Source organism: Rhipicephalus microplus, unplaced genomic scaffold (assembly GCF_043290135.1).
Source record: "Rhipicephalus microplus isolate Deutch F79 unplaced genomic scaffold, USDA_Rmic scaffold_15, whole genome shotgun sequence".
In the NCBI taxonomy this organism is placed as follows: Eukaryota; Metazoa; Arthropoda; class Arachnida; order Ixodida; family Ixodidae; genus Rhipicephalus; species Rhipicephalus microplus.
Genome location: NW_027464588.1, coordinates 22,745,302 through 22,764,119, shown reverse-complemented (window position 1 = coordinate 22,764,119; position 18,818 = coordinate 22,745,302). Strand labels below are relative to the sequence as shown.

Below are 18,818 nucleotides of genomic sequence, written 5' to 3'. Positions count from 1 at the left end.
AGACGTCAACGTCTTCTTTCACGCTGGCACAGAGCTGGCGCCACTATGCTTCTGTACAATTACTCCCCGCGCAGAAAGGAGCCAACCTGGCGACCTAGGGAAAGGACACGACGAGGGGGTCAAAGCACGGTTTGAGGCGTGATACTGTTTCACGCCCATGGCAGGGTTAGTCCGAAGGTGGATCAACGGGCTCGACTTCATAGTTGACAGAAGATGTTTGCCGCACCACACGGTGGGGGCCATGGTATTTCGACGAAAGCTTCGGGGAAAGACCAGGAGGGTAGACGGGACCCAGAGCCAAACCAGAATTCCTGAGTTATAGTGTAAGGTAGACGCAGATGAATCGTGGTCAGTTTTCTGGCGCTATCGGTCTTGTGCGGCAAATGAGCGAGCGAGTTGACGACACTCTTCGGCATACGCAGCTGCTTCGGAAACAGGCGTCGCTTCGGAAACATCAGGCCTGTAAGGGAGAATGGCGTGCATGGAGCATGATGGCTCACGTCCGTACAGGAGGAAGAAAGGAGAAAAGCCAGTGGTTGTTTGTGGCGCAGAGTTGTACGCGTACGTGACAAAAGGGAGCACTTGGTCCCAGTTAGTGTGGTCGTCAGAGGCGTACATGGCAAGCATATCTCCAAGGGTACGGTTAAAGCGTTCCGTCATGCCATTAACTTGAGGATGGTATGCCGAGGATTTCCGATGGACAGTGCGACATGCCTTGAGCAGCTCGTCGACGGCGTTCGAGAGAAACACGCGTCCACGGTCACTCAGTATTTCACGAGGTGCACCGTGTCGCAAAATGAGATGGTAAAGAAGAAAGGACGCAACGTCTTTCGCAGTGGTAGCAGGCAGCGCAGATGTTTCAGCGTAGCGTGTCAAATTATCGACGGCGACGATAATCCACCGGCTGCCTCGAAGAGAGTTGGGTAGAGGACCAAAAATATCAATTCCGAGGCGGTCAAATGGTCTCGCTGGGCAGGTTAAGGGTCGCAAAGGGCCAGCAGTGCTGTGAGAAGGCGTCTTGCGCAGTTGACACGTGGTGCATGAACGAACGTACTGGCGAACGTGCCGATACATGCCGCGCCAGTAGTATCTTAGACGAAGACGAGAGTAAGTCTTAAAAAGAGGACGTCGAGCAAAGAATTGATCCAAGAATGCTTGCGCTGTTCGGATGGCATGTCAGTGATGCTCAACGACGACGAATCGCAAATGACAGTTGATAAGCAGGCAAGGTCAGGAGGCAGTGGAGAACAGGATAGTGCATCGGCGTCTGAATGTCTGCGTCCTGAGCGATAAACAACACGGCTATCGTATTCCTGAAGGCGTAAAGCCCAATGAGCGAGGCGGCCAGTAGGATCTTTCATGGACGCTAACCAGCATAAGGCATGGTGATCTGTGACAACATCAAACTGGCGTCCGTAAAGGTAAGTGCGAAATTTTCCTATAGGCCAATTGATAGCCAAGCACTCCTTTTCCGTGACGGAATAGGTGGACTCGGCCTTCGTTAGGGTACGGCTGGCATAGGCGACAACTTACTCGTCGCAGCCATCCTTGCATTGAGCGAGAATGGCACCGAGGCCGACACCGCTTGCATCCGTGTGAATTTCAGTGGGTGCATTGGGATCGAAGTGGCGGAGAACTGGCGGAGACGTGAGTAGCTGGCGAAGCGCCGTGAATGCGTCATCGCAATGGGAATTCCAGCCAGAGAGGTGCGTGCTACGGGAGAGAATCTGAGTCAGAGGGGCAATTATAGAGGCAAAATTGCGAATGAAACGCCGAAAATAGGAACACAAGCCTACGAAACTACGAAGCTCCTTTAGGGTAGTAGGCTTGGGGTACTCGGCAACGGCACGCAGGTTGGCAGGGTCTGGCGATATTCCTTCTTTTGAAACGACGTGGCCGAGAACTGTGAGCTTGTGGGCGCCAAAACCACATTTCTTGAAGTTTAGTTGCAACCCGGCTGCCGTAAGGTACTGAAGAACTTGTTGCAGACAGGAAAGATGAGTTTTGAAATTCCCCGAGAATACAACTATGTCGTCTAAATAGCAAAGACAGATGTGCCGTTTAAGTCCCCTGAGAACACTGTCCATCATTCTTTCAAAAGTCGCAGGCGCATTGCAAAAACCGAAGGGCATTACATTAAATTTATATAAGCCGTCAGGGGTCACAAACGCCGTTTTTGGACGGTCTGGTACAGCCATTGGCACTTGCCAATATCCAGAGCGCAGATCCAGTCAAGAGAAAAACTCCGCACCTTGAAGGCAATCCAAGGCGTCATCAATGCGTGGCAGAGGATAAACATCCTTGCGTGTGATGTTGTTTAGTCGACGATAATCCACGCAAAACCTGATGGAGCCATCCTTTTTTCGCACGAGGACCACTGGCGAAGCCCAAGGACTGTGTGAGCGCTGAATAACACCACGTTGCAGCATCTCGTCGACGTGTTGAGTGATGACGTCACGCTCAGCCTGCGAGACGCGATAGGGGCGCTGGCGAAGTGGAGTATGATGACCGGTGTCGATATGGTGAGCGACTACTGGCGTGCGTCCCAAGGGAGGTTGTCTGTGGTCGAAGGAGGCGCGGAAACGGTCAAGTAGTGGAATGAGCTGATTGTGCTGGTCTTGCGTAAGGCCGGTGTTTACGCTGCGCAACAGAACGTCTTTGTCAGGTAGTGAGGGAGCGGTGGCAGCTGTGACAGCATCTACGGACATCGGTGTCGTATCAGAACGGCCATCGAAAGGAAAGATGTCATCATAAGTGTCAAGACTCCCAATACAGTCGCCATGCAATAAGGTAGCGGGACAAGGGAACGGATTGCACACGTACACGGCACTGGAGCCATCGGCGAGTGTTCTGACGGCAAACGGGACGACAAGGTTCCGGCGACGAGCGCATTCTTGTGACAGCATAAAGAGAGCAGTTGAATCGGAAACGGAGTTGCACAAAAGAGATACCACGGCGACCGAAAAAGCAGAAATGACGACGTCAGCGGCGACAATCACCTTTTTGGGTGAGCGAGGGAGATCTATGAATGTCGTGCTGAATGGAAACAAAACGAGTTGAGCACGAGCGCAGTCGACAACCGCATGATTATCGGAAAAAAAGTTCCATCCCAGGCTGATCTCATGAGACGCATGCGGAAGGACCACAAATTCAACGATGTAAAGCACTCCTTGAATCACAACACGAGCAGTGCATGTGGCAGAAGGTTGTACGTGTTGCGAACTCGCTGTGCGTAAAGAAATTTCAACCAGTGGAGTCGTCACTTTGTTAAGTTTGCGGCATAACACTTCACTGATTATACAAATAGCGGCACCTGTGTCGACAAAAGCAGTTGTGGCGAAACCGTCCACAAACACGGCAATCTCGTTAGGGGGCGAAAGATGAGGCCTTGGAAATTTCGTCGGTGTCGCAGCTCTTGCCTCAGGAACTGCGACTGTTAGTTTTCCTGCTGGGCGTGGTTGGAACGGCGAAGCATGGGGGAAGGAGACCGAAGACGGGGTGAAGGAGATCGACGTCGGCTGAAGTCTGGTCGACGTGAGCGGGGGTCATGTGAATCAGGTGTCACATGCCATTCTGATTGCCGAGGTATATTGCCAGAATACTGAACTTCATTAAAATAGAATCCACGGCGACGACAGTAGCGCGCGACATGTCCTGGAATACCACAGTTGTAGCAGACGGGCCGGTTATGCGGAGTACGCCAAGAGTTTACAGGTGCTCGAGGTGGAGGAGAGGGCCGATTTAGCGGATAAACCCAAACTGGTGACCTGTAGTTGTTGGTGGCTGGACTGTATGAATGGAGCGGCGGTTGGGCAGGAGGTCGGCGGACGGCTTCTGCATAAGTCAGCGTTGCAGCCACTGATATTGGGGACGCGGGCGACGGGAGAGCCTCGGCAACTTGCGGCTGAATAGCACGGCGAAGTGAGTGGTCCAGTGTTGTGGGGGTCTCGTTGATGGTGGTGACAAGAGAGAGCTGTCGAGCAACTTCCTCCCGGATGTACTGTTGAATTTTAGGCATTAACGCGCTGTAGTCGGGGCCACTGCTTTTTGCACTCCAAAGCCGAACTATCAGCTGTTTGCGTATTAGCGCGACGTGTAGAAATTCGTTGCTTGCGCCGCTCATCGAAACTTTGACATAGCTGAATCACGGCCGTGACGGTCTGTGGGTCTTTGGCCACAAGCATATGAAAAGCGTCGTCATCAATGCCTTTCAATATTGTGACGGTGCGAGGTCTTGGCTTACAGGATAGCGTCCACCGAGAATCGGCAGCCGAAAAAGATGTCTGAGTTGCCTCTCGCGCAAGTTCCTAACACACAGGCGTCTTCTTCATCTTCGCTAAGTGCCACGCTTGCTCCTGTCGATGATGAACCGTAACATCACTCCCCTGCGGCGGAAGAGCCGTCACGGCGCTTAGTACGGCGGCGACGAACGAGGAGGGTGATACGGTTTCAGTCTGGAAACGTGTACAACGTCTGTCTGGAGTGAGGTGGTCGAAAAGGCATTGTTTAGGGGAGAGATCTCGTAGCTCACGCCACTAAGTTGTCGTAACACTTTGTAGCGGCCATGGTAGTGTGATAGTAGCTTCTCTGATAAGCCGACTTGGCGGTTTGATGTCCAGAGAAGTACCAGAGACCCTGGCGAGAAGTGCACGCTTTCGTGACGACTGTCATAGCGGTCTTTTTGGTGCGCTTTCGACAAGTGCAGCTGATCACGGGCAAGCTGACGGGCTGCATGGGCTCGAGAAACGACATCGCTGGCGTACTCAGTAGACAAGGGGGCAGCCGAACGAAGGAGCGTGTCAAATGGTAATGCTGGATGTCGGCCAAATAGCAAATAAAACGGCGAATAACTAGCTGTGTTGTGCCGTGAAGAATTGTACGCGAACGTGACAAAGGGGAGTGCTTTGTCCCAGTCACGGTGATCTGGCGAAACGTACATTGACAGCATCTGCGTCAGCGTTCGGTTCAGACGCTCGGTCAATCAATTGGTCTGTGGATGATAAGCGGTGGTAAGCTTGTGCTGAGTGGAGCAGGCGCGGAGAATGTCGTCCACAACACGTGAAAGAAAGTACCTTCCTCGATCAGTATGTAGCTGCCGCGGAGCGCCGTGATGAAGAATGACTTGATAAAAGAGAATGTCCGCCACGTCAGTGGAACAGCTTGTCGGCAGTCCTTTAGTGAAGGCAAAGCGTGTGGCGTAGTCTGTGGCGAGTGCAACCCATTTATTTCCGGAGATGGACGTAGGAAGCGGGCCCAACAGGTCAAGGCCAGCACGGAAGAATGGTTCCGTCGGTATGTCAGTGGGCTGTAGGAGGCCAGACGGTAGCACAGAGGAGCGCTTGCGGCGTTGGCAGCGGTCGCAAGCAGTGACGTAGCGAACCACAGAACGATACAGTCCGGGCCAGAAAAAGCGACGTCGCACATGATCGTAGGTACGAGAGACGCCTAGGTGACCGGCTGTAGGTACGTCATGTAGTTGTTCGAGAACGCTGGTACGCAGGTGATGGGGAAGCACGAGTAGTAATTCGGGGCCATCAGCGTTGAATCTGCGATGGTACAGAATGTTGTCGTGCAGTTCGAACAGGCGAACGGAAGGGTCTGTTGGAGGAGAGATCAGACGCTCGATGATGGAGAGTAACGACGGGTCATGTCGTTGTTCGGTGGAGATATCACCCAAAGCGTGGATGGAGAGAACGCAGGGGTCTGAATCAAGGTCTGTCAAGTCGGGCGTTTCAACCGGATAACGTGAAAACAGTCTGCGTCTGTGTGGAGGCGTCCCGACTTGTAGTCGACCACGAATGAGTATTCTTGCAGACGGAGCGCCCAGCGACCAAGACGTCCAGATGGGTCCTTTAGCGATGACAGCCAGCAAAGAGCGTGATGGTCCGTAACAACGGAAAAAGTTCGGCCATATAGGTAAGGCCTGAATTTAGCCACGGCCCACACTAAAGCTAGGCATTCACGCTCAGTGATGGAGAACTTCCGTTCGGCAGGTGAAAAAAGACGACTGGCGTAAGCAATCACACGGTCCTTCCCGTGCTGTCGTTGGCCAAGGACCGCTCCAATTCCATGGCCACTGGCATCGGTCCGAAGCTCTGTAGGTGATGCTCGGTCGAAATGGGCCAGTATTGGTGGTGTAGTCAGCAGATGGATAAGAGCCGAAAAGGCGTCCGCTTGCTCTACACCCTATGCGAAGACAACGTCCTTCTTTAAGAGATCAGTAAGCGGTCGAGTGATGTCGGCGAAGTTGCGGACAAATCGACGAAAACAGGAACATGACCCTACAAAACTTCGGACGTCCTTGGTTGAGCGTGGTTCAGTAAATTGTTGTACCGCTCGCACCTTTTCGGGATCTGGTTGAACACCATCGGCACTGACAAGGTGGCCGAGTATGGTGATTTGGAGATGTCCGAAATGGCATTTTGCAGAATTTAACTGGAGAGCAGCTCTTCGAAAAACATCCAGAACGGCTGATAGACGTGTTATATGGCTGTCAAAGGTAGGTGAAAAGACGATGACATCGTCTACGTAACATAAGCAGATGGACCACTTATATCCTCGGAAAAGGGAATCCATCATGCGCTCTAAAGTTGCCGGCGCATTACACAGTCCAAACGGCATGACTTTGAACTGGTAGAGGCCGTCGGGTGTAATGAAAGCGGTTTTTTCACGATCCATGGGGTCGACGGAAATTTCCCAAAAGCCGGACTGAAGGTCGATAGACGAAAAGTATTGGGCACCATGGAGGCAATCGAGGGCGTCATCAATCCGAGGCAAAGGGTAGACATCTTTGTGGCTCACTTTGTTCAAATAGCGATAGTCCACGCAAAAGCGCCAGCTGTCACCCTTCTTCTCAACGAGCACGACTGGGGAGGCCCAGGGGCTGGATGAGGGTTCTATTACGTCTTTAGTAATCATTTATCCACTTCATTTTGAATTACTTGGCGTTCCTTGTGAGATACGCGATATGGACGCCGCCGTATAGGACTGGCATCACCAGTGTTGATCTGGTGAGTCACTGCAGTTGTTTGGCTGAGAGGGCGGTGGTCGAAGTCGAAAACGTCTCTATATAATGTTAGCAGACTACGGAGGCTGGCAGCTTGCACTGCAGTGAGGTCGGGAGCAATCATCTTGTTAATGTCATCTGCAGGCAGAGTGCAATTGCGGCCAAGACAGGGGGATGTAGTATCGGTGTCCAAACCAGCAACGTTGCAGCTGTCAAGTGGAGATAGGGTGGCCAAAGACATGTCTTGCGGAATAACTTGAGTGAAGAGACTCACGTTGAGTAGTGGTATAACCACTGTATTATTAGCGACGGCGACAACAGTGTGAGCAAGGGCGACGTCTCGGGCCATCAGTACGTCGACTAAAGGAGCTAGGAGGTAGTCACCATCGTGCACATGACGTGAGCACGACAAAGTGACATATGTAGCAGCTTGCAGAGGCAAGCGAACGTGGTTACGAGAGCATAAACGGGGAGAATAGTCAGCTGGAAAATCGGCAAACTGCGGCAGTTCAAGCTGAAGAGCACCAGTGGCACAATCAGTGAGCGCAGAATGACGTGACAGGAAGTCCAAACATAGTATTAGGTCATGAGGACACATTTCAATGACAGCAAACTGAACTAATGTAGGATGACCGGCAATGGACACACGGGCCGTGCACATCCCTTGAACATCAGGGGTCCTCCCATCAGCGACACGAAGTTTGTGGGAAGCAGCAGGTGTGAGCACTTTGTGTAGGTGTCGGCGAAGGTTCGCGCACATTACATAAATGTGCGCTCCAGTATCTATAAGGGCAGAAATAGCCACACCATCAACGGCAACGTCTAACAAGTTTTGTCTCGTCGGAAGCGTCAAGAGGGGATTTGTGGAGGAAGTCGAAAATGCAGCGTCACCTCCGGGCGCTGCACCGTTTAGTTTTCCGGGTAGGCAGGAGCGGGGTTGAATGGAGACGACGGCCTGCGAGTCTGCGGTGAGCGAGACGACTGGCGACGTCCTGGAGGCGATCGCGACTGACGACCATGCGGTGACGGAGATCGGCTGTTGAACCTTCTGTAGTTGTTTTGCGGAGAAGGCTGCGCGGCAGGCGCGAAGTGGGTGCTGACCTGTCGGTAGTGAGGTTGAGATGAAGTCCGAGGTGGCGAGGACCAGTGGTAATTGCAGTAACGGACGACATGACTGATACGGTGGCAATGAAAACAAATTGGTCGATTGTCGACGGTTCTCCACGCAGCAGGGTCGCGAGATCGGGCCGTAAACGGCTGCTCGTGATAGGACGAGGGTGGACGCCATGAAGTTCGCTGCGGGCTGGGCAAAGCGCACACCGAGGGAAAACCTATGCTGGCGAGTTCTTGGCGGATGATGGCTTGAACCATGTTAGCAGTGAGTGGGGTCGTGTCACTTCCAGCGGTGTGAGCCGGAGCAGAGGCAATGGCTTCAATTTAGCGCCGTACAATTCGGGTCACCCGATCCGATGAATCTAGAGGTGGTGGCTGTGTTCTTGCACGGTCTTCACAAGATGATGTTGGAGCCGTATTTGGAAGGCGGGTAAATACGCTGTTAATCCGCCGGCTCTTCGCTTGCTCAAAGCGCCGACATTCTTTTATAATGGCGTCCACTGTAGAAAAATTTTTGCAGATGAGGAGGTTGAATGTGTCATCCGCAATCCCCTTAAGAATATGCCCGACCTTGTCAGCCTCCGGCATCTCGCATTGGCTTTGCGACACAACGACAACACATCTATATAGGAGACGTGAGACTCGGTCGAGGTCTGGGCCCAAGACGCGAGCATTTTGTTCGCGGCCATTTTTTTTCCAATCGGCTTTCCGAACAGGTCCAAAATTTTCTCCCTGCACACTGCCCATCTCCCAAGTTCTGTTTCATGGTTCTCATACCACGACCTGGCGGTTCCCCTAAGATAGAATAACAGGTTTGCCAGCATAAGAGTCGGGCCCGATCGGTATCGAGTACTCACACGTTCGTACTCTGCCAGCCAATCTTCAACGTCAACTTCATCTGGATCCCCGGAACCGCTGAACGTGCCAGAATCCCGCGGGGGCTCGAGCACGAAGGTTGTGGTCGCAGAAGGAGATGTAGTTACCGCATCATCTCCGGCCGCAGGAACACCAGGGGCAGATGCAGACGCCGTACTCTCCGTCATCGTTGTGGAATGACCCTTCAAACGTCGGCCGCTGCGAAGTTCCGTTGCGAGGCGGTTACCCAGCACTTCCACCAAAAGTGACGGGGGGAGGTCTTGGCTTACAGGATAGCGTCCACCGATAATCGGCAGCCGAACAAGATGTCGGAGTTGCCTCTCGCGCAAGCGCCTAACGCACAGGCGTCGTCTTCATCTTCGCTAAGTGCCACGCTTGCTCCTGTCGATGATGCACCGTAACAATATATTCTTTATTCTGTCAGCCTCCGTCATCCTCGCATCAACTCGCCTACAGAGGCTGATCACATCCTCAATGTAGCTCGCGAAGCTCTCACCATTTCGCTGAAATCGTCCCCGCCGGCCCAATTCAGCACAAAGCTTACGCATGGCTGGACGACCGAAAAACGAGGCGACGGCCTCTTTGAAAACCGACCAGGTGGAGATGTCAGCTTGGTGGTTTGTGAACCATAGGTTGGCCAAATCCGTCAAGTAGAAGATGACGTGAGTCAGCTTCGCAGGGTCATCCCACTTGTTAATCACGCTGGCATGCTCGTACTCTGCCAGCCAGTCCTCGACATCTTGATCTTCAGTGCCGTTGTATACTGGTGGGTCACGCAGACGAAGTACACCAGAACACATGACAGGTGGCAGCGTGGAAGAGCCTTGTGGGAGATCGACGCGCTCGGTCATCGCGGGCTAAGATGGTAGCTTACGGCTGTGGAGCCCCAGGACGTTACCCAGCATGTTTCCACCAAATGCAGCGAGCAAGGTTGCGTAAAAACACAGGTTATAATTCGAAAAACGTTAGCCGCAACAAGCTGGTACAGGCAGGAACCCGGCAAGCACGAGCCACACACGGTCGTCCACGTCTTCTTTCACGCTGGCACAGAGCTGGCGCCACTATGCTTCGGTACAATATATATATATATATATATATATATATATATATATATATATATTGTAAGGCAGCGTTTTGGCTGCAAGACACTTCTTTTTACTTACCGAGCCTCTGCCCCACAACTCAGGTCAGACTGATGATGATGAGTATGTACATATAAGATGACGCGTCTTTACAGAATCTGAACGTCGAACGAATGGCTTCAGACGCGATACGTGGACAATCTCCGAACCACGACAGCGTCGATCCGAAGGAAGGTCGGTGGGAGTGATACGATAGTTCACTGGGGACGTTTATTCATTGATTGTATATGGTACAATGAAGCGTGACTGAAACTTGTCACACAATCGTGCTGTACGAATAGGCGTCCAAAGCAACACTTCATCCCCCGGAGTGAAGGAGACGTCGCGATGAGAGCTGTCGTAGCGTTGCTTGCTATCTTGCTGATTGGTTTCTGTATTAAGGCAAGCCCGTTGCCGACATTCTTCGAGCCTTGTGATGAACTGCTCTGATACGGTTGCCGAGGCGTCGGTTGGCACATTTAGGAAAGATACGTCGATGGTGAATGTCGGTGAACGGCCGTACACGAGGTAGAAAGGTAGAAAGGCGAGTAGCCAGTAGCTCTTTGAACAGCGGTGTTATGGGCAAACGTCACAAAAGTCAAAATTGTATCCCAGTTGTCGTAGTTTGGTGCGATGTACATCTACAGCATGTCTGTTAGTGTCCGATGAAATCTTTCTGTCAGCCCATTAGTTTGGGGATGGTAGGCTGACGTCGTTTTATGTACTGTGCCACAGGTTGTGAGCAGGGTTTCTATTATGGTAGACAGGAACGTCTTGCCGCGATCACTCAGGAGGACGCGAGGTGCACCGTGACGCAATACAATATCGTTGAGAAAGAAGTCTGCGACGTCTGAAGCAGCACTTGTGCGTAGTGCAGCAGTCTCTGCGTACCTTTCAGGTGGTCGACAGCAGTCACAATCCAACGATTACGTTCTGCCGTGATGGGCGGACGTCCGAGTAGGTCTATGCAGACGATGGCAAATGGAGTCTCGGGACATAGAATAGGTTGCAGAAGTCCAGCAAGAGACGAAGTTGGTTGCTTCCGCTGTTGACACAGATGGCAAGATGTAACGTACTTGGCAACCTAGCTAGAAATGCCCGGCCAGGAGAAACAGTTTCTCATGCGGCTTTGTGTTTTGTGAAATCCCAAGTGTCCTGCACATGGGTCGTCGTGAAAGGCTTCGAGGACTTGATGACGTAGAGAACGCGGAAGTACTGGAACCCAGTGGTGTCGATCAGTAGTGTAAACATAACGATGGAGCACATTGTTATCTAGCTTAAATTGCCGTATTTGTCGGTGCAATCTAGCATTAGGAGTAGGTGATATGCCATTTAGGCGTTGGATAACGTGATTGCAGTATGGATCATCACGCTGGCGTGTGGCGAACTCGGTGTAGCGATTTGAAGACGGCGTGTCGATAACCGCAAGGTGTGATAATGTCAGGGGTGACGCAGTGCCTTGCCCACCAGACGAGCAATAAGCTGACGTACTTGATGATGAAAGTGGAAGGGGGCAGCGAGAGAGAGCATCTGCATCTTGGTGTCTTTTGCCAGACTCATAGACGACGTCAAAATCATACTCTTGTAGGCGGAGCACCCAACGACCGAGGCGACCAGACAAGTTTCTCAGTGTCGAGAGCCAACACAAGGTATGGTGGTCTGTTATAACCGTGAAGTGGCGTCCGTAAAGGTAGGGACGAAATTTTCGTATGGCCCAAACGACAGCAAGGCGCTCCTGCTCAGGTATGGAGTAGTTCTGTTCAGCAGCCGTATGAGCACGACTAGCATACTCTAAAACTCTTTTCCTTGGAGTGCCATCCCGTTGTAGAAGAACTGGACCAATGTCATGGTCGCTCGCGTCGGTGTGCAGACATGTAGGTGCGTTCTCGTCGAAATGGCACAGAACAGGGTCGGATGTTAAAGCATTCTTGAGGGCTTGAAATACCCGCCCGCAGTCGTCGTTGCAAGCGAAAGTTGATCCGGATGTGAGCAGCATGTGCAGTGGCGACGCGATGGCAGCAAAATGACTAATAAAGCGGCGGAAGTAGGATGCCAGGCCCAGGAAACTTCGTGGGAGTTTCTGAATTTCTGGCCGAGGGAAGCGTATCACGGCAGCAAGCTTGTCAGGGTTCGGACTAATTCCATCTTTGCTGACAAGGTGGCCCAACACCTTGAAGTTCGTAATGGCGAAATGGCATTTTTTGTGTTTAGCTGAAGTCCAGCACTGGAAATACACGTCAAAACTTTGTCCAAACGATCAAGATGCTGACGAAACGAAGAGGAGAAAATGACGATGTCATCTAGATAACAGAGACATGTTTTCCATATTAGGCCGCGTAGAACTGTGTCCATCATGCGTTCAAACGTGGCAGGAGCGTTACATAAACCGAATGGCATGACGTTGAATTCGTAGAGCCCATCTGGTGTTGTAAAGACAGTTTTTTTCTTTGTCCGCTTTGTGCATAGGTATTTGCCAATAACCAGACCGTAAATCGAGGCTCGAGAAAAATTCAGCGCCTTGCAGAGAATCAAGTGCGTCGTCGACTCGTGGCATCGGGTAGACGTCTTTGCGCGTGATCTTATTAAGTGCTCAATAATTGACGCAGAATCGCACCGAACCATCCTTCTTTCGGACTAGCACTACAGGTGAAGACCACGAGCTGGACGAAGGCCGTATAACATCTCGTTTGAGCATAGCAGCAACGTTGTCCTCGATGATTTTCCGCTCTGCGGACGACACTCGATATGGGCGGCGGCGTACGATTGAATTGCCTTCCGTTTCAATTCGATGCACGGCGACAGAAGTGAAATTCAGAAGCTTGGAGGATACATCAAATGAAGCGCTGTGTTTTGGAAGCATACGCAAAAGTTCTCGCTTTTGCGCTGACGTGAGATCGGGATTTATTGTTGCTGTTAAAGCAGCCGTTGTAGCATGGTGAACAGTACTCGTACAGAAAGATGGCGAGTCTGCGTGAAGGGGCACTAGAGCAAGTGGTTCGGTATCTGAGAAGCAAACCACGCTGGTGCCCTGGGGCAGTGCAACAGGCAATGAAGTGGGGTTAACTACCGTAACTAATGTTCTTCCGTCACGAAAGCGCACCAGGCTAGGAGCGATGGTAAGTCCACCAGAGATGTAGCGTCCACACGGTGCTAGGAACACACCACCACTACCAATCCTATCTGATGTCAGGGTCAGAATATGCTCATTGCCTGGAGAAATAAAACAGTCATCAGCGGTGACAAAACGCTGGCTATGGGCATAGTTATCAGACGAAAGCGCAATATCTGGCATGCGAATGACCCTCTGACGTCAAGATATCACTGCTGATGCTGAGGAGAGAAAGTCCCAAGCTGAAATTAGCGCATTGGTACACGATGACAGAACGAGGAACTCTATATGGTGAAGGATGCCCTCAATAAAAACTCGTGCTGTTCTAAACGTATCAGTTGAAGGTCATCGAGTCGCTGACACGTACTGATGATATCAGCGACAGTGGTTGGGTTCTTTGCCACCAGACCGTTAAATGCGACGGCACCTATGCCCTTCAGCAAGTGGCGAACGCGGTCATGCTCCGCCATCAAGCTGTCGACGCGACGTCATAGGGCGAGGACATCTTCAATGTACGAAGTATAGGACTCGCCGGAGTGCTGGACACGTTCAACAAGCTTCCGTTTGGTGATGTCTGCACGTACAGAAGGGTTGGAAAATATCTGACGGAGCTGCTGCTTAAAAATAGGCCAGTCTGGGAAATCCAGCTGATGGTTGAGAAACCATGTCTCAGCGACACCCGTCAGAGAGAACGGTACGCAGGACAGCTTCACAGAATCATACCAATACTTAAGCGCACTCACACGGTCGTGCTCATCCAACCAGTCTTCAACGTCTTCACCGTGAAGGCCGGCGAACAACGGTGGATCTTTTTGAGGGGCGGTGACAGTCCAAGAAGGCATGCCCAGGGGTGCAGGCGCGGTGGATGGAGCCATGTTGTTGTGCTCGTCCTGTGACATGACCGTAGGCTGACTGCGCAGACGGCGACCCGACCAGAGCTCCTGGGATGGTTCGTAGTCGAAGATAACGAAAACGTGCTTCAGGGAGAGGACCAGGGGACCGGAAAGCACTCTCCACCACTTGTGATTTAGTTGGTTGGTTCCTCGACACCTTGGCGCAACCCACCTGGGGTGATAGGCCATGAATAGGATGGTGCCTTGCTTTTTAAATTAATTCACTTCTTGAAAGAGTGGTAGGATTAATTAGGTAATATAGGTAATAATAAAAAGATGTTCAGTTTCGAAACAAAGCTTGAAAGAAAACATATAAACATACAAAAAAGAAAAAGAATTATATATGAAACAACTGAAGTTACTTAGTTTTAGCATTCCAATCTTTTAGATTCTCGTAAGAAATTTGCAACAGCGGTAAAAACGCTCCTGTGGCTGAATCCGAATGTGACTGCGCCAAGTGAAAGAATCACCGGAAGTGTGAAGTTTAAGCCCATCTTTCATAGGGGTTCTTCTAGTAGATTTTCCCTTTGAGTTTTGAATTTTCGGCATGACAAAAAGAAGTGCTCCAAATATTCCCTCTCATTACAATAAAGGCACAAAGGCGAGTGTGCCAGACCCGACCTGTGAAGGTAAAAGTTCAATGAGGGGACTCGACAACGCTTCCTGGTAATCACCATTTTTTCCTTTCTTGATGAACACCACTTGTTCATCCAAGAGAACTTTAGCTGTGGGAAGTCTGATACAAACAAAGGGAATTTTTCAAAGTTATTGGCCGTTGTGCGTTTTTCAAAGCGTGCTGCTGTGATATATTTCGAAGTAGGCAAAATAGGTAAAATATGACAATCAAGGAAAGATACAGCTAGTGCATCTGCATGCTCATTCATAGCTAAACCTCTATGGCCTGGTACCCAAACTAGTCGGACGAGTCGCACATGTGTAGGAATGAGCGAGTAGAAAGTTTCTAAGGTACGCGGAAACGTTGGTGAGCTTAAGGCAGTACAGACCGAGAGACAGTCTGTTAGAACAATCACCGCTGATATATCTTGCAGCACTTTACGCAATGCGAGGACTATTGCCAGTAGTTCAGGTTGATAAATAGGTGTAAAGTCGGGTAATCGAATTGAGAAAGCCCAACCTAGAGAGGATGATACGATTCCTACGCCAGCCTTCGCTTCATAAACCGAACCGTCAGGCGCTATCACAATGGATGTTTCTAGATTGGCCAAATGATCCTCCAAAATGCCATTTACATACTGATATGGTAAATTTTTTGCATTTTTGGGATATATGTCGTGAAATTCTATCCTAATTGTATCTACAGTGTTGAGCACAAGTGTTTCCTAAAGGTTAACTCTTAAGGGCTCTAAAAGTTTCTGAGTAAATATTACTTGAGGACACCTTAATTTAGGCCATTGGTGGTTGAAAAGGAGGTCTGCTGGTTAATGAACACATACTGTGCCCTCCGCTGAGGTGATGCATAGATTTTAAGGAATGTACGTACTGTTAGAATATGAAATCTTTTGATAAGAGAAGGCAGGCAGGATTCTTCGTATAGAAAATTGTAGGCAACATATTTGGGTAGCTCTAGGCATAAGCGTAAAGATTCGCGTTCTAGCAGAATCAGTGGTCGAACTTTGCAGGCCGGAGCACCAGAAAATAAAACACAGCCGAATTCTAATATCGGTCGAATGTACACGCAATATATCATAACGAGCACGTCTCTACGCAAACCGGCACGAGAATTACTGAGCCTGCGCAGCATCCCTACGGCACGTGCTCCTTTAGCAGCCATGTTTTCTATGTGGCGACTCCAGTTAAGTGTTTCGGTGTAGGTTACCCCCAAGTACCTAACTGACTCGACCTGTCAGGCAACGTTTTGGCTGCAAGACACTGCATTTTACTTGCCGAGCCTCTGCCCCACAACACAGGTCAGACTGATGATGATGAGTATGTACATATAGGATGACGCGTATGAATAATGCTGACAATATATATATATATATATATATATATATATATATATATATATATATATATATATATCACGCGTACACGTTTCATTGCTGGTCCTCCATATTATCATGCACGTGCAGTCATAACTTTCCACGACTTCTTTTTTTTAACCACTGTTCTGCTTCCTTGCAGTTAGTTGGCGTCTGTGTGGTCTTGGCTTTGTTCCTGCGTCGGTTTTCTTATGGCCTGTTTTTTGACAGGTATATAGTGGACAAGAATGTTCAGCACTGAACCATCTGGTGCCAGAATTGTATGTTGCAGTATTATCACAGTATTAGCTAGAAGCCTTAGAGTGACATCCGTGGGAAATAGCCCAATTGTAATTGTAGAAAAAGCTAGTATTTTTTAGTGCTTTGAATGTGTTTAGTGCTCTTAGTGCTATGAATGTCCATCACGCGGCATATGCGCAGGGCACGATTGGTGTTCTATGTCAAAGGCCCCACGTGTTCAACATGACCATAAGAGACAACATAATATTTGGTCGCAGTGTTGATGAGTCGTACTACTGGAAAGTGTTGGAAGCTTGTGAAATGATTCGTGACATCGAGGGATTTGCGGCTGGCGACCTAACTGAAGCAGGGGAGAAGGTAAGCCACCACAGTGTCAATACGGTGTATTAATAACGTAATGAATAGCCTGCGTTACTTGCAATAGCTACTGGGCGTGTTACTAAAATGAAAACTTAATAAAAACTTAATAAAATAAGCCTTTGAAATTAGTTTAAAAACACCCGGCATACTCAACTTGGTCTCGAAATGTTTGACATTTCGCTTTTTTTCGCGTACGTACTATCTATCAAAACATACCGAATGCCACTCACATGACTTCGCAACTTTGGTGTAATACTGCTTAAGCTCCTTGTCAGCCTAATCTTAGTAGTGGCCGGAATTATTGGTAAGTGACTAGCACATTCAATAAATATAGTAAATTGGAACCCTTCTCACAAAGTGCACGTTGAGGTAAGGTGAAAGTAATAAGCAATATTTTTAGCAACTCCTTGTAGGTATTAAGGCATGAGAGTTTTCATGAATGCTACAGGTGCCCCATAATAATTATCTTAACTTTAGTTAGTGCGCAGAATAGGTACACACCTATAGATTAAAACAACGGCCATTAGAAACAAATGTTGAGCCTCATTGACACTGCAATTGTAGGGGTCAGTCACCACGTGTTGAATCCTACAATTGAACCCACCACGTGTTGAACCCTACCCAGTGTTTCCCGAAAAGGTCGTAAGCCAGTAGGACACGTACAATAATCAAGTCAACTTCAGAGAGCGCCCTACAAAATAATGACTATTTTTTTGCTCAGAAGTTCTTTTAGAGGTAAGCTTTTATTTGTGAGTTCAATTAGGGTCACGCTCCACGTTAAAGCATCAATTTATTTTATTGCGATAGCAATTATATGGACACTCTCGGCTGGATTTCACCGCCACCGTCGGCGTCGATGTCATGCATCATATATGTATACGTATCTATATATATGAAAACGCAAGAAAAAAATGCCAGAAAAAAAGGAACTCCGTCGCGGAACCGAACGTAGGACCTCCACATCGCGAATGCGAGACGTTAACCACTGAGCCACTGAAAAGTACCCCTTAATTGATTAAATGGCGAGTTATTCATATCTACCGCTTACCGCGGTTGGCGAGCATTTTTTAAGGGGGAGGAAGCGAACTTTCATGCTTTCAGCTTTATCAGCTAGAGGGCGCAATGATCGCGTGGCAGCTCTCATGTCTCAGGCGTACTTTGGCCCACGTAGAAAATAAAAGGTTGTACACTCGATTGCACGCCCTTATCTTGCAGTGGGGATGATGGTATGTCTTGGCTTGCCTTTGGGTTTCGTCGGAACGATTCTGTTGTAGTTACCGGACGCACAAAGGTCACTGCAATAGTTACACAGCCTCAGTTTGCGAAAAGAGCGCGCCTTTTAAACACAGCGAAGTAACAACTGAGACGCTTATTGGCGTTCATCTGTACCTCTGAGTACGTTTCGTGCGTATGTTTAAAGACGATGGTCTTTCTTGGGGACCTTCAACGCAAGAACTTTGGTCTGTCTGTCTGTCTGTCTGTCTGTTTTTACATTTGTCTGTTTATCCGCCGTTACCGCGAACCGGGTATGTTAACAGCACCAGCCGATATCTCGAACGGCCAACCCCATCCGCAGCGGCCACCAATGTTGCTCAGAAATCAGCGTTCGTACATGTGTTATTGTGAATTAAAAGCAATTATTGCGCATATCTGAGGCGTCATAACAACACGTATATATTCTGCATGTTCGTATTTTACTAGAAAAGGCATACATAGGTAATTCTAAGGACCGTAACGCTTATCACGCTGTGCTGACCATGCAACGCTTGCACGGAAAGCCGAGTGTTTCCAACGCTTTGCTAAGAAGACCCGGTGGTGGCCCCTACTCGTCGCCTTGCATTCCACACCTCAACAAAGCGCGTGTCTCTGAGATGGGCGCGCTCGCCCGTCTCAGAAACACGCGCTTTCTTTTCAAAAAAACTGCCAGATGGCGTTCACGTCTCACGAGTGACGTGACTTGATGCGCTCGTTCGCCTCCGCTGCACGCTCGAGGCACTCTGACGCAGCGCTTTCGAAATACCATTCGCCGATTTTCTTGCGCAGAACATCAAATAAATGTTTTGTTCACTCTCTCCACACGCAAGACTATCGTCTTTC

The 18,818-nt window shown here is 49.7% G+C and overlaps 1 protein-coding gene across 1 annotated transcript in view; it reads left to right on the top strand.

The window, feature by feature from the left end:
* Positions 1–18,818, top strand: part of LOC119174280 (multidrug resistance protein mrp-7-like) — a 104,857-nt gene that overhangs the window by 35,932 nt on the left and 50,107 nt on the right. Inside the window, exon 10 of the mRNA XM_075883050.1 lies at positions 16,542–16,718. Within this exon, the coding sequence (XP_075739165.1) occupies positions 16,542–16,718 (177 nt within the window). The remainder of the gene's footprint in view (positions 1–16,541; positions 16,719–18,818) is intronic.